Source organism: Ceratosolen solmsi, unplaced genomic scaffold (assembly GCF_000503995.2).
Source record: "Ceratosolen solmsi marchali unplaced genomic scaffold, CerSol_1.0 scaffold39, whole genome shotgun sequence".
Lineage (NCBI taxonomy): Eukaryota > Metazoa > Arthropoda > Insecta > Hymenoptera > Agaonidae > Ceratosolen > Ceratosolen solmsi.
This window is the reverse complement of record NW_011948433.1, coordinates 3,203,258-3,229,126: the sequence shown is the minus strand read 5'-3', so window position 1 is coordinate 3,229,126 and position 25,869 is coordinate 3,203,258. Positions and strand designations below refer to the sequence as shown.

The window sequence follows — 25,869 nt, the reverse complement described above, 5'->3', positions numbered from 1 at the left end:
GCACGACTCGCGTTTTTCAGCGACAGTTTCGGATTCGCTTATTTTCCTCATTGATTCTACGCGCTTTACGCGAAACTCATTTGCGTAAAGCTCGTTTGCGCGCTATAATTACCAATCGATTTTTTGTTTTTTCTTGTTCGTACGAGAATACCGGGACGCGGCTCGTTCTCCCTCACTGGAACTGCTCGCGATGTATAATATCACGAGATTTGTAAATGCCGTTTCTTAGGAATATGTTTATATCCTTCCCGGAGAAAATGCTAATTTTTATCATTTCTCGAGAGGAAAAAATGCTCGTAACTATTTTATTACCTTTAGGAGTTTGGAAATGAAATGTGCTTTTCAAACAGCTAACGCTGCGAAGCACAAATACAAAGTTTGTTTCATCATGCGGTGCTTATACACGAGGTGTGAGAAGCTGCAAAATTCTCAAAGTGCCTCTGGTGTTCGTGGGGTTCGTGTTCGTTGTCTAGTGTTGCTCTTTTGTGTATACCTCACCTGACCCAAAACCTCAAGCCCTTCTTATCTGAGCCCAAAGTGGCCAAGTAGCGGGACTATAATAAAAATCCACGAATAATAATAAAAAAGAAAAAAAAAAACAAAACAAAAACAAAAACAAAAACGAAAGTTCTTAAAAAATTTTGGTAGAGTAAACAACTAAATTCCTGTGGCAACTGTCGTTTCATGTGAACACTCACAGACCGAAATTTCCACTTTAACGATGTCGTTAAAATTTATAAAAACAAATAATTTGCAGTTTTATTAAATATTGAATTTTATTAATTTCTTTGTATTCGCTAATTTTCTTAATAATTCATAATTATGAGAGTTGCCGAAAACTTACTTACCAAAGTCTATACATGAAGTGACGTCAAAAGCATCAAAAACGCTTCTAGAACATTAAAGTAGCAAGGAAGACTTCAAACTGACAGTAAGGGCGAAATATTAAATCAAATACATTTTTACGAATTTAAATGATAATTGCAATTGTTAACAAAGCAATTGTATTTTTCCTAAATGCCAAATTATATATAAGAAGAAGTAAAGCAAATAATATGACGTGCAATGTTATGATATGCACGACGGGTTAATTTTTAATAAAGACATTTTATTTTATTATGGTCTTTTATACGTACGGAGATAAAGTAATTTCTGTTTCTTTATTTAACACCATACTTTAATGAAATTAAAATGAATGATTTAATTATTACAATTTTTATTTCAAGATTAAGGTTAAAACATTTAATTAGTTATTTTTAGTTTTCTCTTTTACGGACTAAAGTATTTTTAAATACTATACGCGCACGCGCGTGTGTCTGTGTGTATTATTGCGATAATACATAAAACTTTGTCTGCAATTCATATGATAATTCTATTTTTTTTGTTTTTTTTTTTTGTTTTAATACTTTTTCATCATTAACATTTCTGTTATCATAAAAAATGTATTCAATGTAAAGAGCACCTAAAATAGTAAATATTAAAATAAATTTGGTGGATGACTGTTAACGAGAGCATTACGAATGTAGCGAACGAAAATTCAAGGAATTTAAATAGTTTACATAATAAATAATGCAATTAATTTATTCTAAATTTACTTTCAGTTTGAAGCCCTGTCCAGATTCAAAACAATGTAACAATAAAAAAAAAAGCAACAAAAGAAAGAAATCGTTAAAGAAATAAAAATGAAAATGGAAGTATATATATCAAAAGTATACGAGTAAAACAAAAAGAGAACGAAAGAAAAACATATATTGATACAAACATGACGTAATACATATATGTACAGATACTTTATTTATCGGCATATATGTGTGTATATGCATATATTTATATATATATATATATATACCTCTATATATATATATATATATACCTCTATATATATATATATATATACCTCTATATATATATATATATATACCTCTATATATATATATATATATACCTCTATATATATATATATATATACCTCTATATATATATATATATATACCTCTATATATATATATATATATACCTCTATATATATATATATATATACCTCTATATATATATATATATATACCTCTATATATATATATATATATACCTCTATATATATATATATATATATATATATATATACCTCTATATATATATACATATACATATACGTGAAAAAGTACAATAAACCGAGAGAGAAAAAAAGAAGAAGAAGAATATAAGGTCGTTGCGTTGCACGAATCAGGACACTGCCCGCAGGCCTTCGTATATCTCTTTGCACTTAGGTACACGTGAGTCACTGTTCCTGGCAAAGTTGCTTGTCCGCGCTCCATGGCGAGAGGCGGGGGGGGGGTCGAAGGCAGGGGCGCGCAATGTCGTGATTCGAGACGGCCCACGAGGCGGCCTTATATAAATCAGCAGCAATTATACTAACGCCATACATATATGCATTTAATCATATATATATATATATATATATATATATATATATACGTACATGTACGCACGCGCGCCCGCAAATGTACAAAAACATGCGGGCATACATGCACGCGTGCGTATGTGTGTACTTGTATACGTATGCATATGGCCGTATATGTATATACGTATATGTATATAATGACGTGGTATGGTCGACACAAGTTTGAAATTTGCCATGCACGCTTTTTATAAAAAAAAAAAATAATAAAAAAACGTCGCGAGCCGCCAAATTTTATTAAGAGCGATTGCTGATGATTCCTCGTTTGTCTGCCGCGATCGAGGACAATGCGCCACTCCCCCACATTACATCATTCGTTATAAGGCGCCTTCGTTCGAGATTATTTTTAACGCCGTGTCCTACCGAAGTCCCGACGCGCGTCATTAGACGGCGCATGGTAATGAGTTTATTTATTGGGCGGTAAAGCGCCCTCGCGTCCTTCGAACCCACAGTCTCACCGGGATTTTCATTACGGAGTCACGCTTTTGGCTTCGCCACTTTTACGCGCCCGTATTATCTTTCGCGCTGTCTCTCTTTACTCCCATTCTTCATCTCTTTCTTCTTCTTCTTCTTCTTCTATACTACCACTACTACGACTACTACTACTACTAATAATAATAATAATAATAATAATAATAATAATAATAATAATATTTCTTTTTTCCTTTCACGGAGGAGGGTGTGAAAGCCGATCGTAAACAAGGACTTTTGCATTGACCGTAAGAGCTTCGTGTAAAAAAAAAAAAAAAAAAAAAAAAAAAAATAAAAAGTTACTTTCCTTTCACTCCTCGAAGTTTCTTTACTGCTTCCAGAGCCTGCTTAATGTCTATATTGTCCGCGATCACTGAATGTACTGCTATTAGCGTTATTACGCTTTCAAACAAATGTAAATATACTTTTCCGCTGAAGGGATGGTCGGTTTCATTTGCATTCGATCGAATTATATGACTTATGTTCGTACCTGCAGGCAAACGACAAAATGTTCGAGCACTTGAAGAAAATGAAAGAAAAAAAAAAGTGCTCAAGTTCTCGAAGTCTGCTGGTCAATGATGTTGGCACTTTCACATCCTTTTCAGAACGATAAGGCGCTTTCTTTATATTTTGATATTCTTATTGTTAGCACGTGAAAATTTGTTATCGAATAAATGTGAACGGTTTTATAGAATTCATTTTCCATTTTGCACTTATAAGTGGATATTTTTATTCTCGTTGTCCTCGAATCATTCCTTATTTGGATGTAATTTTGGACATCGCACTAACTTTCAGCATTATGCAACTCTAATAATATTCAAGTTTCAGTTCAGCTCCCTAAATTACACCAAAAAGGGATATTATTTCGGTAAGGATAAACAAACAAACAAACAAACAAACAAACAAACAAAAAAAACTATTATCAAATATTTTAATTATTATAATATTTTAATCATCAATGATGGAATAAAATGTTATGCTTTTCTATGAAATATTCAATACTTTTTAATAACATCAAGAAGATATATAAAATCGTAGTAAATTAAATAACCCTTAAAATCAGCTGAATTGTAATGATTTTTTATTAGAAGTTAATATATATATATATATATATATATATATATATATATATATATATATATATTTTCATGTTTCAAATGATCCATGCTGGTATAATTAACTAAGAATAGCAAAATATAGGAGCAGTCGTTAGATTTTATGAAAAACTCTACTTCCTAGTCCACTTTAATAACTTACACGTTCTATGTTTATCGAATAATTTTGAAATCGAAACGATATAAGCGATTTATGACATTTATTTCTTTAACGTATGTCTATAAAATGCAAGCTTACGATATAGCGGAACTCCCCCGCCCCCTTTTCTTCTTTTTTCTTTTCGTTTTTTTTAATTTTACCACAAAAAATGGCGTCTAGCACGTGAGGTAACTCAATCAGTCACGATGTTTCTTTTGTTCTCATAAACATTAAATGTAACCAGTCCTCGTGAACTAATAAACATAATTAACAACAAAACAAAAAACAAAAAACAAAAAAAGAAACAAAAAAAAAATCAAAAAAAAAAAAAAAAATTTTTTTTATGAAATAACAACAAAAATAATCACTGATTCTTTGTATATGTTGTGTAATTTCCAACTTGTGTCCGTCATACACGTTAACCACTCTATGTTGTACGAGTCTGTGAGAGCATCCGATCATGCGTGCATCTGGATAATTGCGCGAATGGTGGGTGATCTTGATTTTAGTGTGTACGTCTACGTCTAATGTTTTTGTATTTTGACTTTGAGCGAAACTGCAAGGAAACTCGCCCGAAATGTCGCTCGTCTCTTCGTGGTCAATTTTTTCTGCCTACGTGTGCACATACGAATACGAGTGCGCGCCACGGTTGTTGGCATTTGTCTTTTCGTTCGCGATCTGGCACGACTTAAGTCCTTTTGCCAAGGACATAAAGCATACATGCGAGTTCAGCTGCAGAGTCGCTCGGAGTCGCAAAACGTGGGTTCTGTGACCGTGGTAACGCCCTTTCTTCTCGTTGGTTTTCTCCCACACGTAGTGCGTTCTGGAGTTCCTTTAAACCGCGGTAAGTTGCAGCTCAACTCTCGCTAATCGTTTATATCCAAACAATTAAAAATATCATCAATTTACTCATCGCTCGTTCCTCATTATGTATTCTTTACATGTGCGTCTATTTATTTCTACTTTTTTACTTTTCCTTTCAAGCATATAACTTCTATTTCTTTATCATCACTATGTAAAAGTTACTATCACGTTTATTTTATTTTTCCGTTCGCTCAGTTATGCTCAGTTTCTTTGGCTTTAATTTTCCCTGCATACTGGAAATATATTTCCTTTTCGTTTCACATCGTCACAATCGTAAACAGGTGGCGTCAATCGAAAACGTACCCGACTAACATTCAACACGAACACATGCATCGAGTTAACTCGTCATTGAGGATGTTTACCTAATGTCTCTCATTCATGCATTTCATACATAACTTTAATCATTTTACATACTTTTATAATGCTCGTAAGCGAGCAGTAATGGTTGGATGATTTCGATTCACGCGCGTTGCTTACGATTCATAATTTTTGTACTTTCATCTCATTGTACGTTGTTATGTTTGATAATAAGTCATCTCTGCTTGTTAATCGTGATACCTGTTCATTTTCCAATTTCATGTTCTTTTTTAACACGACACTTGATACTTGATTCGTAACGATAGCGATGCCACATTTGCTTGGAATAACATTTCCTATTATCTACATTAGTTTTTAAGCTATATAAAGCACATGAAAAATCATTGCAATTACTCGAAAATAGAAAATTATATGATAAAGGCTATTGCTGTTTAATGCTTTAATGCTTCCAAAATTAAAATTCCATTCGAATACTTGATTGATGTGCTTGGGCATTTAATGAAAATTATCATTACGGGTCAAGTATCAATAATGTCACTTTTAACAACATGAATCATGTATCACGCTATTTAAAAACCCTTATCCTATTATAAATATATCTGTGGTATGTCGTCAGATTGTTGTTTTGTTATGTCTTGTCTTCTTGCCATTTAGTTATACGTTAAATAAGTCCTGTTTATATCACAGTATGCCTACATGCCTAAATGACGATCTGTATACATCTTGATCAGGCTTGTGTTCGTTATATTGCCAGACTTGCACTCACGTATACATGTCACCTATTGTCAAAAAACAAAACGTGTTAAAGTCCCATTTGTCTGAACAGCAATCAGTGAACGTCCTGGAGCATTTGCATTTTATTTTTATTTATCATTCACACAACGTATTTATAAATAAATAAATATATATTTATTTATATGTATATTTATTTATTTACATAAACATGCATTATACATACAAATATATATATATATATATATATATATATATATATATATATATATATATACTTATATATTTATATTATTTATCGGGAATGAATCAATGAACCCGCAATTCCAACTTATGTTAAACAATAAAACGTATAATATAAAAACACTAATCATAAGAAAGTAAAATTATCATATTGATTTTTTATACAAACTAATCAAATAAATTGATACGTAACTAATAAACAAACTTAAATTAAAGACAAAGTTTAAATAACCTCGTTAGTAATGCAGTTAAAAAGTTAAAAAGAAAATGTGTCTACCGAATTGACACACAAAGTCACCCGGAAGTCCCCTAAAGATCCTCACCTTCTTGTCTTGCGTCTAAAAAAACTGTGCCTTTACCAAACCATCCGATTGACCACCAACGCTCCAAAATAAAAATCCAACAAAACCTTGTGTCTCGTCTTTTTTCCCCGACTTATCCAACATCCGGTCCAAACAATTACTCTGCAAGCTTGCCGCCCCAAAACGTCCGTCATCCCGAGGTCCGTTCGACACTTGATTAAAGCGAAAACTTTTCTCGACACTTCGAGATAAAGAGATAGGAGAAGAGAAAAAAAACAGAGAAAGAGAGAATAAAAAAACAGATGAGAGACGGACGGATATAAAGATATAAAGACAGAGAGATGTAAAGGGAGAATAAAGAGAGGGAAAACGGAGATGTATCATGATACATCTCTTTGACAGATAAGGAAAGATTAAGAGAGATCAAAATGAAAGGAGATGAGGAAAGGACGGTATATTGATAGCTTGACGGTGAAAGACTCGCGACTCCTCGTATATTTGAAAAATAAAGATGGAGCTTTGAAGGAAAGAAAAGCAGCTTACTTAAACCATAACCTCCGACCCGCGAGAGTTTATTTGTACTTTTACTTTGAGAGTAAATTTTTTGTTATAGGAAATGTTAAAGAAGTATGTGTGCGCTGCCCATCGATAAAAAGCCGCGATTATTGCATGCCGGAAAATTAATATAATTCTAATAACCGTGTGCATTTCTTATTAAAGGATACCCGCCAATTATGGTAGAGCTGTTATTATACAAAGAAACATTTATTTACAAATTTTTCATATTTTTAGTTTATGTGAAATTTTTGTAAGTTGGTGCACTGGGATTTATTCAATAGCCATTATTACATATCTTTTGAGTCTTCGATAAATGAAAATATCAGGTAGGTCAATTTTAGTACATTAACGATTTATCAACGAGCAAACTTTTATTTTATTTTTAGTCATTAGCACAATTTAATAATAGATAAAAGCATTTTAGAGTAATTTTATATGAACATATAAGTATTTTAGAATGCATTTCTTGTCATTCATCCACTGCAAATGTTTCTTTTATAACAACAGAAATATTCTGCGCCAATAAGTTCAATATAATTCAACAATTCAATTATCAATTATTAATAATAATTACAATACTTCATTAACATTTCATGAAAGCGTTATTTATTATAAATTGTATTATAGATTCCTTATTTCTTTTATTGCTTATTTCAAATAGATAATCTTATTCACCTATTAATTTTGTTTACTCATTTTTGTTTATTTATTACATTCTTTTTCTTTTTCTTTTTCTTATTTTTTTATTTAATTTTATTTTGTTCTTTTCTTTTTCTTTTTTTTTTGTTTATTATTATTTTTTTTTTGTTTTTGTTTTTATAATAAATGTTCAATATGTATAGTGAGTTTTATGGCCAGTATTACTATTTGTAATTAAAATTTATCAATGACACTTAATTTTAGATTATTCACAAAGATTCAATTACTAAATTACTGTATCATAATTATTTCTAGTAAATACGAGTACTTGTGGCGAAAAATTCCATGATCTTGATAAAAAATAAAAAATGTTTCATGATCGTTCAGGTCGTTAACAAGCTGAAGTGTTTATCGTAAATCACATGTCGTGTTATAACTAATGACTTTGAAATTTGTATTTCCCGTTCGAGGTAAAAGAAGAGTTATTTTGGTCTATGTAAAAACTCATTAAGAATTGAATGTTTGATGATTACAATATTATTTACGTATTTATTAGTTCAATCGTTGATACGAAAAAATGAACGCTGTTACCAATCCCTCTTCTACTCATTAGCCGAGCGATAAATTATTCCTTTTGATCGAAACAAAACAGTGTGTATTTCATTCGGATAATATGACTAGTCTAAAAAAAAAAAAAAACAACAAACAAACAAACAAACAAACAAATGTTGAAATATAAATAAATTAACAATCATTGAATAAATTTAATAAATTCTACGCATAGATCACATTAAGTGATTTTTTTTTATCAATTAATAGTCGATACGATCAAATTTTATGTTTTCGTGACCTAATAAAATTATATGCAATGTTCAAACGATGGGATAAACAATGTTCAATAAACTCGTTAATAGCGAGACACAGAAAAATGACAAATTTAATTTGACGTTTTGTCGTATCAAGTCATCGGCAAGTCACCCAAGACGAATGCCAGGCTTGTATTATACATTGCATCGACTCACTCGTCATTTTTCCTTCACGCACACCATTTACACCAACACGCGCACACGCACACACACACACGAGCACACAAAAATCCACTCGCATATCCACACCAACACGTACACGGACATCTACCCCCCCCCCACAACAGCAATACAATAACACATTATTACATGATTATGAATATGCATGAGTTCTACCTCATTAAATTTCGCCTCGAAGTAACAATGTAGTACTTTCGTTCTTACATATATATATATATATATATATATATATATATACATAAGCATTTATAAAATGGGAAAGTGCGCGGTCCCTCTCGCACCTGCAGCCGTCGCCGGACGATTCGAACGGGGTTGACGACGCCGACGCCGACGCCGACGCCGACGCCGACGCTGAGGCCGACGCCGCCGTCGCTGCTCTTGAATTTAATTCGGCATTTTACATTTCCGCATTGGACGCAACCCGCCGACCGAAGCTCCGCTGCTGCTGCCACCGCCTCCGGCGCCCGAAGCTCCGTCGAATCGATCGGTGCACGGCTATAGGGCTCTGGAGAGAGATAGAGAGAGAGAGAGAGAGAGAGAGAGAGAGAGAGAGGGAGAGAGGAGAGAGAAAGAGGAACGATAAAGTGAGAGGGGTGATGAGCGAGAGAGAGAGATGGGGGGGGGGTTGTAAGAGAGCTGGAGAGCGAGCGAGAGGGAGCGATATGCACAGACCCTTTCAAAAGGGTAGTTAACTGCGAACCGCTGTCGCGCCTTTTTACCTTTATAAACCGCGGGGGGTGAGGAGACCAGGCCACACGATCCTTACCCCGTCGCGATCTCACGATTATGAACGAAGGTGAGATTAATAAGTGTTGCGATCGGGCCCGCAGCGCACAATCGCCGGTTCGCCTTAGCTACCCTAAGATACATAATTAATAGCGGGACAGACCGTCATATTTGCAATTTGTAACAGCCGTGTTGCGGTGATGAGAGGCCAAGTTGTAACTGAGCAGGGACTTGGGATAATAGACGTCAGAGTTTCCATTGACAAAGACCAGAAATTCGGGTTTACCCTTACCAGAGCTGGAGGATGGTAAGTTGTTACCACATTATTTGGCGTTCGTATGTGCCATTTCACTCAATGAAGCCTCAGCCGTTGCATTCTATTCTTTATTTTTCTTTCTCTTTTTCTTCTTCTTCTTTTTCTTTTCTTTTTCTTTTTTTTTTCTTTTTTACCTCGCTACAGCAACCTGTGTATGCAGGGCTGATTTTCAAGCCGAGTTAATAAATTCATGAGCCTTTTCCCGGCCGATCTGCGCCGCCACCGCCTCTACCATCGATTCTACCGGCAATGATAATAATTGCAGCTCATCTTTCACATTGCATAATTAAATTTTGCGGTGTATTTGTAATCGCGCAAAGTTTTTCAATTATCGATTAAACCAGCCGGAAAAAATAGAATGCAAAATTCCGTTATCGAATGACGGCAAGGCGAGGTAATTCATATCATTGGAAATGGCTTTATTAAATAGGATATTTTACAAAGAATAAACGTGTCTCTGAACGGTTAATTAAACTCGTAATAGGTTCGACATCCTCGTGAATGGCGGAGGTGCCGTGACTCTGCAATTCCAAAGAAGCCCCTTCAAGCCAATGACACGAACAGTTTTTGTTCCGTGGAATCAGATTGTAGTTCTGCCGCCGGTGGTGCTGACGATCGGAGAAGAAGGGGACACTTTCAAATCGATTAATCAGCTGCCCAGTCCGGCCATCGGTAAATACAAATATTCTTACGCTCACGGGCAATGTAGAAATTCTCCAGACTCGCGAATTATAATAAAGCTCTTGTCGGATGTCCGCCAGGGTGCTTAGCAATCCTCGAGTCTACCAAGCATTGCATAATAGAACGAGCAAGTGCTTCACCCGACCATCAAAGACACAATTCCGGAGAATTTCTTCATTCATTCTTTACTTATTCTTTACTCATTTATTTATTTCTTTTATTAATTTTTACACTGAATTTAATTATTAACATTATCGCTACTATACACGTACAAGCTATTATTATTATTATTATTATTATTATTATTATTATTGTTGTTGTTGTTGTTGTTATTGTCGTTATTATTATTTTACACACTATCGGGTGGTGTGACGGTAAATAATCATAAATTTACATTATTTTCTGCGCGATGTCACTATAAACTGGGCTATAAGCAAGACTTCACACATTTCACACACTTGTTCCCAAATTGATCTTAACGCCAACACTAACATTAAAAATACTATATAGTAAATTAAAGAAGAAGAAAAAAAACTATAGCTATTATTTTATATGACAATGTATTGAAGAAAAAGAGAGACTAATCGTGTAATGTAAAAAAAAAAACAAGATCCATTAGGTTTTCCAGGCTTTTCGGCAAATTTGTTCGACGAGCACGGACCCTGCATGGAACACGATCACGAAACTCTTCGTCCAATAATCGTCGGCACATGGATGCCAGAAAAGGTTGGAGGCCTGCCAGGGAAAAGTCTCGTATTCGCCGAAACTCAGGTTCGTTGACTGTTTTTTGGTACAATAACACTTTTCGCGGAGATTAATGGGTTTTTATAGGGAGGTGGGTAGGGCGAGGGGCGTGGGGAGATGGAGGTACAAGTCCTGATAAGCTACTTGCATAATAATGCGGCCATTGTCCTCTTTTTTCTTCCAAAGAATCGTTTGAATGGATTTTAGGAGCCTTATGCTTGGCATTATTTTAAAAAGTATCGCAGTGAGAGTGAGAAAGCTTTTGAAATGTCTAATTTTAAATAACATTTAGTTTTGAGAAGTGATTCGTATGGTTTATAACAAAAATACTCGTAGATCTATCATGAATATTAATCATTTGAAATGTATCTCATTTCCTTAAATACATATTTGACTTTTCAGCGACGTACTATTTAATATTCTATCCGTATTATCCTTTAATGCTCGTTTATTTTTTAATTTCATTACGAATGAGCATTATGCCTATATGACTCATACTGTGAAATATTTGTTGAAAATACACCCTGAATGAAATTTCTTCTTATATACATACGTACCCACATGCATACATACATACATTCGTATATATATATATATATATATATATAATTACGAAGGCTTAAAGTAAAATTACCGTTTATTTTTTTAATACTGAGAATTTTTCTATTCGTCATGCTGGTGCTCTTTCACACACCAAGTCCTTTACCTGCGATTTATCAATATAATTCGGTTCGTCTATCGATTCGAGCAAAATTGAAAACGGCAAGATGGAGAAAAAAACTGTGTTCCTCATTTTTCCAAGAATACATGACATTTCACATAGCTTATCCACATTTACCGATACTAATTCCAATACATCGAAAGGATTTATAATTCTGCTTATTCGGATATTGCGCGCACACATGGCAATTAACGTTAATCTTGTAGATCGTGCAAGAGAGCATCGCGATCCCTGGCTCGAATCTTCACCTGATGTATCGCAGCAGCCAAGCAGCGGGTTATCTTTCGTCGGTGAAGATGCAACTGACCGGACCCTTCATCCCCAAATCGCTCACTCACGTTCACGTGCACGTGGAGATCGAGGGCTCCCTGCACATGAAGACCTACGAGGCGGATCCGAATCTCAGCCACACCTTTGCCTGGAGTAAACGCAACGTCTATAAGCAGAAGGTGTACGGCGTGGCTCAAGCACGCATCTCCATCGGCTACGAGTACTCGAGCTGCGCGTCCATCATCTGGGAAACGCAAACTGCCACCCTCCAGGGCTTCGACGTTGATATCTCGGACGTCGGTGGCTGGGGCCTTGACATACATCATCACTACAACTTCCACGAGGGCATACTGCAGAAGGGAGACGGCTCTACCCTACACTTCAAGCAGTACCCGAGGAAAGTTAACGTGGTCATGGGCACCGGCCAGAGACGCGATCTGGTGGGCCAGAATTTCGATGGCCTCGCTAAGGACGCGAGGCTCCTCACGCCCGTTGCCCTCACCAGCGGCCCCGACGGCAGTATTTACGTGGGGGACTTTGATCTCGTGCGACGCATCACACCCGAGGGCGATGTTTACACTGTTCTCATTCTCAGGTACGCCCGTACTCCGATCCAATTTCTGCCTCGATCACCCTCCGCGTTCCCTCCGCCCCGCGCCTATCCCGAGCATTCAAGCGGCGTTTAAGCTCATGTTTAGCTTCAACTCGCCTTTATTTAAGACAGCCGATATGGCTTCAATAGCAGTAAGTCAAACGCGGAAGGGCATTAATTTTTCAAGGCACATGTCAATGCCCGACGGCTCCTCGCTACTCCATTTACATTATTAAATTTTAAAAGTCTGGCAGTGTTTAGTTGCCCCGCTTCTAAAGCCACTCATCGCTCAATAATAATTAAAAGAAACGGGGGGAAGAGGGAAGAAAAAAAAAATTATAGCCCCGTGCTCGGACGTTCGAATCGTATAACAACGTTAAAACTGTACTGCAATTGAATTAAACGAGAACTGTTAAATTGTGAGATGAAATTATTGTGATCGTCGCATTAAAAAACGAGTATGTCATCGTGAAAAGCAGTGCGATCGTTCTTCTTTTCTTGTTAATTGTAAATAATGCTGCTGTCTTTTACGATAGCATATATATATATATATATGTATGTATATATATATATATATACATATATACACAAAGTTTAGTTAACAAATAAGAGAAAAAAGAATCTTCAATGTACTAGCGCTTACGCAATTGCTTATTATAAAAGCCATTTATATAATGCGTAATTTAAATATCATTGGTCGAAGGACGGCGGCGAAGTAAATTCGCTTGCGAATTCGTTTACAAAAGAATGTTTTCTTTTCATTTTCAGGGCGACGCAAGTTGCTTATCAATATTATCTTTGCGTATCTCCGGCTGACGGGCATCTCTACATCAGTGATCCGGAGAAACATCAGATTCTACGAACGCTTGCGCTCAATGATGTCAAAGATCCGCGAATAAATATTGAACCGGTGGTTGGGAATGGAGAGCGTTGCATTCCCGGAGACGAGGGACATTGCGGAGACGAGGGACCAGCTGATAAAGCCAAACTCGCGCATCCTAAAGGTATGAAAAACCAACAATTATAGCAATATTTATTCTCATTATGCATAAGTTCGCGAAGCACTTGATCGCGATCTGAAATTCGCCCCAAAGATTATTAATTCGTACGTACGGTTAAATATAATTCATAATCACTTATTTGTTCATCTGCTTGACTCTACATTTAAATGCCATTTATAAGATCCTCAATAACTAGCTGAGTTTTAAAGGCAAAATTTACCTCGTATGTCTTCAAGTACTCTCACTTCGGATTAAGCGGACGAAAAATAGAAATTTCAAATAGAAAAAAAAAATAGAAAATTCAAATAGAAAAAAATATTGCTTTTCATGAAGAAAGCTCGTGACTGCTGAAAAAAAAAATCAAAAAAAAAAAAACATACATCAAACGCCAATTCTATGGCCCTTCCATGCCCTTCGCATTATCCTACCACGACACAGAAGACGCATTACAATATATTAGAATATTAATTGGATTACTCTGTATCGCCGATATTTGAGCTATTTATATTCATAAATCCTTTGGCTCCTTAAACTATCATCGTTAAATGCAATTTATGAGATATATATATATATATATATATATATATATATATATATACTGCGAGTAGTCTCTATCGCCGATATCAGCTCCGGGAGTCTCGAAATTGGCTGAAGCTAACTAACGAAGGCTCCCCGATCAATGAGATGACATCCCACGACTTTGGTCCAATTGCGCGCGAATAAATTAATCCGAAAATTCGGGGCCATCGTCGCGTTTCAGGTATCGTCATTGCAGCGGATAAGACAATGTTCATTGCGGACGGGACGAATATCCGGGCGGTCGATCCGGGCGGCATAATCCATACTCTGGTGGGACATCACGGCCACCACAACCACTGGTCGCCGGCCCCGTGTATCGGCGCCATACCCGCCCAGCAGGCCCAGCTCCAGTGGCCGACGGGCCTGAGCCTCTCCCCCCTCGACGGCTCGCTGCATTTCATCGACGACCGCCTCGTCCTCAAGCTGACGAGCGACCTCAAGGTCCGCGTCGTCGCCGGGACGCCGCTGCACTGCGCGAGCGGCATCGGGAGCGCCGAGCTTCAGAAGCTCCTCAACTCCTCGATGTCGGCGCTTACCCTGAAAAGGACCGACGAGGTGCTAGGATCGGTCCTCGCGGTCGCCTTCTCGCCCAACGGCGAGCTCTACATCGCGGCTCGCGATTCCCACCGCGTCAACACCATCCGCGTGGTCGACTCGGCCGGCAAGATGTCGCACTTTGCCGGCCAGCAGCAACGCGAGGACATGAGAGAGCAGTGCGAGTGCAACAATACCACACCGAGCCCCGTCGACCTCGAGGCCACCTGCGCCTGCAGCGACGAGTCCAGTAACGCCGAGACTCTGCTCTCCTCCAACGCCAAGTTCATCTCCATATCCGCCCTCACCGTCTCGCCCGACGGCGTTCTGCACGTTGCCGATCAAGGAAGCCTGCACATCCTCGCGCTTCAGCCTTACCTGCCCAACCACGATGACAGCGGCGAATTTAACATTCCCTTCCCACCCTCCAACGAAGTCTACGTCTTCAACAGGTCAGTTGTGTGACAATGTCCGTTGCACGGATACGCCCATTATACCTGTCACCTTGCCTGCGACCTCCGTACGGTACGCTTGCCTCTCATCACCACCACCGCCCTTCCCAACTCCCCTCCCACCCACCTTACTTACCCCATTCCACCTTGTGCTCCGCTACGATGATTTCTAAATGCGTTTATGCACTTGCGCAGGATTTTATTTGTTGTTTCTTTTAATAATACCGGGAATCGCTTATTTACACAATCCCCGTACATTGTGCCATAAATAATTATTTCGTTGTATCTAAAGACACTTACCGGTTGATATTTGTAAATTTTCAAACATAATATAATCATTTTAATTAGTATTGCCTTGACACTTATTTCGCTCGTTCTCGTAAATGTTAGTGTATGAGAAAATATAATTGCTTAATTGATGGCAATCGTCTGGATTATGAATAAAAGAATAATAATGTCGCTGAATATTCTTTAGAATTTAAAGCAAAGCATCATCGCCCCTTCGTACTCCCTAAATAATTTATTTCCCATAAATCACACGTCGGTTGATTAGCGCGCAATCGTAAGATTAGCGGGCTCGCTGCTTTGACGAGATTTGGATCGCGACGGTGTGCAACGCCATTAGGCAAACTCTGACGAGGGATAAGCGAACACGAAGGAAACCAAACGGTTTATTTCACAATTCAATAATCGGGGAATAGAAGAGGTGCGAGACTAAACGACTTAGATGCATTAGACTCCTTGGCACCGTTAAAACTCGGCGTTGCGAGACTCGAGCGCAAAAAGTACGATCCTCCTGACGAAAGTTCTCGGAAGTAAGTATCGTCTCCACAGGTATGGCCAGCACGTGGCGACGAAGGACCTGACGTCCGGCAAGACGCGCTACTCCTTCCTCTACAGCAAGAACACGAGCTTTGGGAAGCTGTCGACGGTGACGGATAGCGCAGGGAATAAGATACAGTTCTTGCGGGACTACAGTAACGCGGTGAGCTCGATCGAGAACACGCAGGATCACAAGTCGGAGCTGAAGATATCGGGAGTCGGCTTCCTCGAGCGTCTCTCGGAAAAAGGTCGGGCGGAAATCACGCTTGGTTATGACAGCGACACAGGACTGCTGACGAGCAGATCCGGGGTAAGTATCTTTGTTCTTGGGGACGCAAGAAGGATGGGAGTGAGTGAGCGAGCGATAGCTTAATGTACGTACGCGCTCTTCCTCGTCTGATTCATCTCTTTGAGGATGTAATATAGCGGTGCGGTGGGGTTTGGATGAGATGGGAGGTGGGAGGGAGAGAGGGTGGAAGCGGTGGGTGTAGAGACAGAGATAACAGCGGCGGTGGTGTGGCTGCGGTAGCTCGCCCGTTCTGCGCTTGTTATGCAATTTGACTCGTTTTGAAAGGAAAGTAATGGGCTTGCCTCGCTCTTGCCTCCCCCCCCCCCGCCGATTTTCCACAACAAGATATAAAGCCAATAAGATTCTCGAATCACTTACATAAGTCATTTGAATCGTTCTGTTCGGGTGAAATACATCTTACGTGTAATATCAGAATCGATCAACTTATATAATAATATTCGAGTGCTTATTTTCTCTCTCACTCTCTCTCTCTCTCTCTCTCTCTCTGTTCTTTCTTTTTTATGCTCGTCCTCTTGGATCGCATGTCTGAGGGAAGAGATAGAGAGAGGGGGGGGGGAGGGAAGAAGCACTCAAAAGAATAGAAATTAAATAAAGTTCGAGCGTATAATACAGATGGAACCAATAAACGACAAACCGAGGGTTCTCCGAAATCGAAATCAATAGCTGTTAAGCACTTGTTACAAAAATTAATATACTAATAAAATGCGAGAAGATATCGAAACATCGATTTTTGATCGTAATACGTACATATAAAGTGCACGAGCGCGCTTGCAATATACGCACGTAATTTCTTTCATAAAAGTTAATTAAAGTATCGAGATGCTCCATCATTTCACACCTTCAAGCCTTACTCGTGTTAAAGTAATAATAAGCAACTGCTAAAATTACATTGTTTCCCAAATGCATTGTACGAATAATTTAGTTTAATCTAACTTTGTAATAGGATAAAATATTGTTTTTTATGCTACGAGTCTTATTAAATTAAAAAAAAATTTATACGAAATTTTAATAAAATTTCGAGCGCGCGTCATTAAAACTGTCTTTTTCACGATATAAATTTTTACGTCTGTTGTACGTCAAAATAATGCTTTACGCATAAAGATTTTATTTTACATATTTATGATGTATGTATAAACTTAAATATATTTGAAACAATCATGAAAAAGGGCATTATTAATAATATTACCTTGCCTATTACAGTCGAATAAGGCAAGGGAAAATAGAAATGCGTATAAATGATACTGTAAGTTATATAATAACTTACATTTATTATGTTCCTTTAAAATCCGTGTCCTAAAAACCTTAAAAAGATATTCTAGAATCATATAAAGCGTTGGGAAACGCGTCTACGTAACAAGTGCATTTAGAGGATATTTGCATATATTATTATTACACGAGTGTTACGGCATTGCATATATAAAGTATTTAAATGCTGCGAACAAAAAGTTCATATAGTAGTAGTAGCATCTATGCCCTCGAGTTTATTGCACACGAAGAGTGGAGCTTGGTATCTTCTTTTTATTCCTTAAAAAATAAAAAACATAATCTACTCTTCTGTTTGCAAGACTTTATTCGATTGATGAATTAATATAATCGGTAATGGATTTTAACGAAGCTGTATTAGAATTCGATGTATGCGTGTTCTTGAATAAATTGAATTGAACCTTGAGCATGTAAATTTCATTTTACTTTTTTTTTTCTTCAGTATAACTGCATAATTTCTCTCGCTCTCTCTCTCTCTCTCTCTCTCTCTCACTTAATATGAAATTATATTCATAATTGGATTTTATAAATTTCCGTAGCTAAATAACGGTACTTTTATTTCACAGCTAACCATCTTATTTTAATATTTATTGACAAATATAATAGTAGCGCATATTGGCAATTAGAGCATAAAATGGTTAATTTGAATAAAAAATTGCTTTATCACTGAATACAATTTTCTGAAATTATTAGTTTATTATGGGAGGAATTTGAATAATTTTATCGCGTATGATTTTAGAACTCACATGAACTTTATAGGAATTTATAACCCAATAAAATGAAATGCGACGTTTCAGGTCCAGTTGATCGCTCATTTTAAATTTATTATCCTGTTTTTTATTATTTTTTTTTTTAGGGACGTGAAACTTACATATATAACTATGATGACCTGGGTCGAGTAACAGACGTCATTTTACCTACCGGAGAAAAAGTCAAGCTGACATCCGATCTTTCAACCGATGAAGGTCTTTCTGTAAAAGTGGCTGCGCCATTGCAAGCTCTAAAGCGCGGAGATAAGCAACGATTTATGGAGTTTAAGATGAGAAATGAACGCTCGAAGATGCTCACCATTACGGACGGTAAGGATCATTATTTTCTCGGCAAATTTTAAGACCGAGAACTTTGTAAAAACTTTTTGACCAAGTGTAATAACGGCTCTTATACAAATGTATCGGCTTATTTATTTTCACTTTCGCATGCCTTTTACATAATGATTGATCCTCCAAATCGTCTATTCAGTTATCTCTTATCATTCCTCGCCTTCAACATTCATTCATTTTGTATGCGCACAAATTCTAACTAATCTTCACTTTTTATACATGTATTTAATTACATATATTAACGTGACCTCTATTTTGATTATAATCTTGGCCTCGGTTTCCCACTTAAAATGCCGACGGATTTCTTAAGATGCAAAATTCTTGTAAAATTGTCACCAAAGTGCAAAGCAGTGCATCAGCTCGCATTAGCTGCGGGTCTTTGAAATAACAGTCGGTCTAAAACCTAGGAACTCGTTATGCTTTTTTCAGGCTCGATGATAAAGAGAGCCACGGCCTTCACGAATAGTACGTTGGAAGTGAATCTACCGGGCGGTGGTCGCATCACGAGTGCGGCAATGACGAAGCATCCGCTTTTGAAAGCCTCCTTACCCGTCGAAGCCGAAATGCTACCAATGTGGAGCTACCAAGTGATGTCGCTCGGCGAATTAACCAATACGATGACGACGACCTACAATCTCGTCGGGGACCCGAGTCACCTGCAGCAGACCCTGAATCGCGAGATATGGGTGAACGACTCGCGAATAGTGAGCGTCGAGTTCGAGCAAGCCTTTAGCCGTGAAACGTTTTATGATAAATACCGCACGCCGTTGCTTACGGTGACCTTCGACCCAGCCGGGTTGCCTCTCTCGTGGCAGCCGCACGAACATGGCCACAACCTCAGCATCAGCTACGATCGCTTTAACCGTATCCAGAGCTGGCAGTGGGGCCCGTCCGACGAGTCCTACGGCTACGACAGGCACGGCCAGTTGGCCCAGATAACCAACAGCCAAGACGGTACCAAGACTTACACGTATAACGACCTGAATACACTGTCGAAGGTGACGCTGGCCAGCGCGAGGGAGTTCTCGCTACAGTACGACGACGACGGTGGCCTGAGGCACATAATTCTGCCGTCCGGTACGAAACATTCCTTCTCCTGTCAAGCTTCACTCGGCTTCATGCGCGTCACCTACACTCCGCCGGGCAGCTCGAGGTCCTACCTCCAGCACTACAGCCACGAGGGGAACCTCCTGCAAACGGTATTCCCAGGGGATGGCGCGCGAATCGTCTATCGTTACCATACGACCGGTCAGCTGGCCGAGGTCGTGCACGGCGATGGTAAGAGCGAGATGCTCTACACGGAGGTTGGGCTGCCAGCTGAGGTCATCCACTCGGAGCGCGACGTAGAGTACAAGTGGGATTATCAGTATAGCGCGGGATTGCTCGTGGAGGAGAGGATCGATTTCGGGGCGAAAACGGGCCTCAGCAACGCCAAGTTTACCTTCGACTACGACTCCAACTTCCGCTTAGTCTCGGTGCAAGGGAGAATCGGTGGCTTGACACTGCCGTCCCACGTGATGTCCTACAGTCCCAAGACCGGCAGCTTAGAGCAGATCGGCCAATTCAAGGTGTCGAGGCGATATTTAAACGAGACGTCCGTTCACGACGACACGGCCATATTCTCGCGAACGACCGATCTGCGCTTCCTCGAGACGCACATCACCGTTACCATCCGTGGCCTCGAGGTCTTCAAGATGGAGTTCACTCACGACTCCAGGGGCAGAATCAATCAGACGCGTACTTATACAAGGAACGTGGGTGTTAATACCTACACCAACGTGAAGAACTATACGTGGGACTCGGATGGCCAATTGACAGGAGTCGAGGCGCAGGAACCATGGGGCTTTCGTTATGACGTGAACGGGAACATGCTATCGTTGACTTATCGAGGCAACACAATTCCAATGGAGTACAATTCAATGGACAGAATCATTAAGTTCGGCGAGGGTCTGTACAAGTACGACAATCGTGGATTAGTGATTCAGAATGCGCGGGAAGAGCGATTCAATTATAACGCTAAAGGTCTGCTGGTTAGAGCAACTAAGAGAGGCAGATTTGACGTTAGGTATTACTATGATCATTTGGATCGGCTGGCTGCGCGCAAGGATAATTACGGGAACGTCACGCAATTCTTCTATAATAATCAGAAGAGGCCTTACGAGGTCAGTCAGATTTACAGCCCAAGAGATGGGAAGTTAATGTCGCTGGTATACGATGACAGAGGGCATTTGATATATGCGCAAATCTACAGACACAAGTATTATATAGCGACCGATCAATGTGGCACGCCCATAATGATTTTCAATCAATATGGAGAGGGCATCAGGGAGATTATGAGATCGCCCTATGGGCACATTATCTACGATTCTAATCCATATTTATATCTGCCAGTGGACTTTTGCGGCGGTTTACTCGACCAGGTAAATATACCATATTTTTGCATGTCGGCATTATTGATCGAAAGAAGGGAACGTCTAAATTAAAGGAAGTTTTTTAACGTTAATTTCATTTGATAACGAGCCCAATTCACGATTCTCTTTCTACGTTTAACATTTTATTTCATGAACGCACGCACGCACTCACACCTACACACGTGCACACACGCACACACACGCACGCACACACACACACACGCACACATACGCACATATACGCACATACATGTGCATGCATATACGCTAAACGATTTTATTTCATTCAAAATAGATAACGACCTTGGTTCACATGCCAAACGGCAAAGTTTATGATCCGCTTATTGGTCAATGGATGTCTCCGCTTTGGGAAAATGTTCTCGATAGATTACAAAAACCGACGCACTTGCATTTGTACCGTTTTAATGGCAATGATCCGGTTGATGTTCGACGTTCCTCAAAAAATAATCTTCCTACTGGTAAGTTAATTGCTTATTTCATAATAATTATGATGAATGAGATAAGCTAGTTGCGCATTCGACGAATGGAACATATAAGGAATTTTAATTTTATTATTAACCGCACTCGTTTGTCAGCTCTGTTGTAAAATATTAATTGCCCATACAATACATAATAATCGACAAAAGTCATTTAAAATCGTTATATTTATATTCAATGCGCAGGGGGTTAGGGAGGCTATCGTTCATTAACATTTCAAAATTCTTTATCAATAAAAGCTAATTAGACTATTCATGCTTATGACTTATTGCAACAGTTAAATATCGATGATGTTTGTCGATAATATCGATAATATCGAAAATATCGATAAATGTCGATCATGCAGTCTTAATAACAATTAATTACTTTTAATAATTTTTATTAATAATTTTATTATTAATATTTTTAACATTAGTAATTAGAGCTTTTTTAACATACTCAAACACAAAATTGAATTTCTTCTTAAAGACGTTTTTGATCGTTTAATAAAAGTCTGGCACAAACATTTAAATATTCATTTTTGAAATCATAAATATTCAAACAAAGCCAAAGTGAAGTTTTGCGAAGTTGAAACACTTGTAGATTATATGCAAGGATAATTTTGTTGTCAACGCAGCACAGCTGTTAACCCGTATTTTTCAACTCATAATATAACAATATAATTTCATTATTATAAAAGCAAATGATATTTTAATACTTTTTAAATAAAATGCATTTTATCAATCGTGTGAAGGTCAATTTTATATATAAAAATTCCTGCCTACAACAAATAATTATTATTATTGATATCCTAGGCGAAGGTTTGGTTGGGAAATGCACTTAAAAATTTATTTATAATTATAAAATACCTATTACGTATTATCAAGGTTCCTTTCGGATTTTACGCATTTCAGGTATAAATTATTTACAAATTTATTATCCATAACAATTAAAATCCTGAAAATTATTTTCTATCTTGTAATTCTATGCAAATTGCAGTTATTTTTGTGTAATATTTCATAAAACACAAACTCAAATGTATTACTGACTGTTATTTTAATTATTTTCCATATTATTTAAAAACAATAATTAATAATACCATACTGTCGTATAATTTCATTAGGAAAAAACGAAAATTAGTCATATTATTATAAATTTTATTATAATTAATTTATCCTATTATTAATTGATACTATTATTGGTAATCAATCTACAAAAAAAACTTTAAAATCTTGTATTTCATATTTATAAACTAAAAAGACAAAAAATATTCATATAAAAAAATTAAATAAAGAGCCCTATGCGTTCAAAGTCTTTTTACATTAACTAGTAATTTTACAATACTTTTCATTAATTTTTTCCACATAGAGACAATCTTTTTTTAACGCCATTAACGAACTGCACACTGTCGACCATTAAATTTAATTTTTCTGCTCACAAAAGTCGCATTTTAATAATGTTTGTATATTCATGTCGTGACATTGCGTGCAATATATAATAATCTTCCCGTTTCAAAAAGAAAATACGAAAAGCTATTGCACTTTCTCCCTCTCTTCTATTAACGCTCCAAAGTTCGGCAATTTCATATTTGTCGATTCACCGAAATTCGAAGATTGTTATTGTTGTTGTTGTTTTTTTAAAAGATCTTCAAATTAGTTATGCACGAGATGCATATTATGTAAGGAAACAGGAGGGAGGGGGGAGATCTCGATGTTAAAATAGCCTAGAGTGTCGGCTGATAAAGAGTAAGCTTAGTCTTAAAGAAACCTTAACGCTTACTTTCAGATCACACCAGCTGGCTGTCGAATCTTGGCTACGACCTGAAGAGTCTCGCGCCCCAACTGTTTCCGAAGAACCTGGTGAACAGCTTGGTGCCGCCGACCATGGAACCGGCAAGCTCGATCCTAGGTAAGCGCAAGAGCGAGGGCAACCTCGGTGTCCAGTCGGGTTTCCTCGCCTACATCCATCAGCGCCATTCGAGTGATGCCGTCGGCCTCTCCGCACCCCCGCGCTCGGCCCTCAAGAAGGACATCTCCGAGCTGATACCGAGCCGACTGGGCGCGGCCTCGGAGCCTCCCTTCGGCAAGGGGATCCTCGTGTCGCGGACGAAGAGCGGCCAGGCGGTCGTCTCGAGCGTCCCCTCGGCTAACTCGATCTATAAGGATGTCTTCACGACGGTCTTCAACGAGTCCTACTTCCTGCCGTTCACGTTCGTCGTACACAGCTCGCAGCAGGACGCGTTTTACTTCGTGAAGGAGGAAACGTGGCGCGCACCGGAGGACCAAGGCCAGCTCAAGCGCCTCGGTGGCCAAGTGAACACGACGTTCCATGACGGCGGGGGCGGCAGCGCCGTCGGACCAGGCTCCCTCGCCGACGTCAAGATCCACGGGCTGAGCTACGTGATAAATCTGCGCTACGGCACGACCGCGGACAAGGAGCGGCAGCGGCTCCTTCACCATGCGAAGATGAGCGCGGTGCGCAAGGCCTGGCACCGGGAGAAGGAAGCGCTCAAGGCCAATGCGCCGACGAGTATCGAGTGGACGCCGGCCGAGCAGGAGGAGATCGTGAAGCTCGGCCTAGCCGCGAGCTACGAGGCCGAGTACGTGCACGAGGCGCAGTTGTACCCGGAGCTCGCCGAGGACCCCTACAACGTGCGATTCGTGAAGAAAATCCTGGAGGCCGGGGGCGGCGGCAAGAGGCGACGCAGGCGTGCCAATTCGGCCTGTAACATCTGGTGGCTCGACAAGTTCTGCTAGGCCGGTTCGTCCTCGTTTATCTCCACCTTTTTTTTTCTTTTTTCTTTTTTTTTTACCAAAGTCTATATTGTGTACTTTGCAAGATGCCAAAAAGATACAAAAAGAAAAAAAAAACATAACGCGAGCTTGGCGGCGCCATGCGGGGACACTGACCAGGCAGGACCAAGTGCGCGAAGGCTGACGAGTGCTTGGGGTTTGGGGTGTGTGTGTATGTGTGTGTGTGTGTGTGTGCGGGGGGCTGAGAAGAGAGAGGAGAGAGACACGTAGAGCCGGGAGACGTCTAAACGAGAGTTAGATATTTATTTCGATACTCGCCATTGGTAACTATAATAATTATGAATTGAAAACTATCGCTTCGAACGCTAAGAGGATGCGACCGCTTGCGACGTGTGAGTGAGCCTAAAGGAATGCGAGGGACGAAAGGATCTCGGCTACATCGGGCCAGTAGTCGTTACGGGATAGGGAAGAGAGATAATTTGGTGAATTTGGTGCGCGCGAGTGCTATGAGCTGGATGATAATGAACCTAGTCAATACGTAGCTTTAATAGGGGAAGGTCGTGCTCGAGTGTGTGTCTTTTTCTCGCGGATAAACGCATGGACACTGTCCGACAGACGATAGGCAGTGGGTCGGAGGAGTGTCCTTTCTCCGTGTCACGTACTTTCCAACAGTATATGAAAATAACTCGTGGTTCTTAGGGTTTGAAAGGTAAATCGTTTTCGTGAGTTCTTGGTGTCGCAGCATTTATTCATGCTCGAACGACAAAGCGGACTTGTCTTAACGAGTAATTTTTAATGTTCGTTGCCGAGCGTATCGATCCTTACTCGAACGTTTTATTTACCTTTGTTCCATTGAAAATAGTCCGAGTATTTAAAGATCAATTTTCCACGATCAATGAAACATCTTACGTGGAACTGTGTATGCTTTTTCTTTTTTTTTATTCATTATTTGTTTATGTTTTAGTTAAGAATCGGAAGTTTTCGTAGATGATCGAAGTTGGTAATTTAGATGTACCGAAACAATGAAATGTAAAAGCACGGCATTGTAAAATTGTCGGTCATGCGAGGCTAAAATAATGTTTTGCATCAAGAATTGTACAAAGCCATGGGGATTGAGGAAAATTCGGTAAACGAAAATCTTCAAGGAGTAAATGTACGCGCACTCGTAGCAGCAGACCTTCTCGCGCAGTCCATCACTAACTTGTGGATCTTAAGTCTTGAAAATCTTTTCT

At 38.8% G+C, this 25,869-nt stretch overlaps 1 protein-coding gene across 4 annotated transcripts in view; it reads left to right on the top strand.

The window, feature by feature from the left end:
* Window positions 1-24,824, top strand: part of Ten-a (Teneurin-a transmembrane protein) — a 99,265-nt gene extending 74,441 nt beyond the window's left edge. Inside the window, exons 10-21 of one of the 4 annotated variants that reach the window (XM_011502545.1) lie at window positions 5,001-5,027; window positions 9,799-9,918; window positions 10,412-10,599; window positions 11,237-11,379; window positions 12,280-12,938; window positions 13,704-13,939; window positions 14,697-15,501; window positions 16,336-16,633; window positions 18,753-18,975; window positions 19,426-21,416; window positions 21,703-21,886; window positions 23,670-24,824. In XM_011502545.1, the coding sequence (XP_011500847.1) occupies window positions 5,001-5,027; window positions 9,799-9,918; window positions 10,412-10,599; window positions 11,237-11,379; window positions 12,280-12,938; window positions 13,704-13,939; window positions 14,697-15,501; window positions 16,336-16,633; window positions 18,753-18,975; window positions 19,426-21,416; window positions 21,703-21,886; window positions 23,670-24,640 (5,845 nt within the window). In that variant the 3' untranslated portion in view covers window positions 24,641-24,824. Of the gene's footprint in view, window positions 1-5,000; window positions 5,028-9,798; window positions 9,919-10,411; window positions 10,600-11,227; window positions 11,380-12,279; window positions 12,939-13,703; window positions 13,940-14,696; window positions 15,502-16,335; window positions 16,634-18,752; window positions 18,976-19,425; window positions 21,417-21,702; window positions 21,887-23,669 lie in introns of all 4 variants that reach the window. The other 3 variants (XM_011502544.1, XM_011502547.1, XM_011502546.1) reach the window with 3 other exon arrangements.
* Window positions 24,825-25,869: the final 1,045 nt, after the last annotated feature.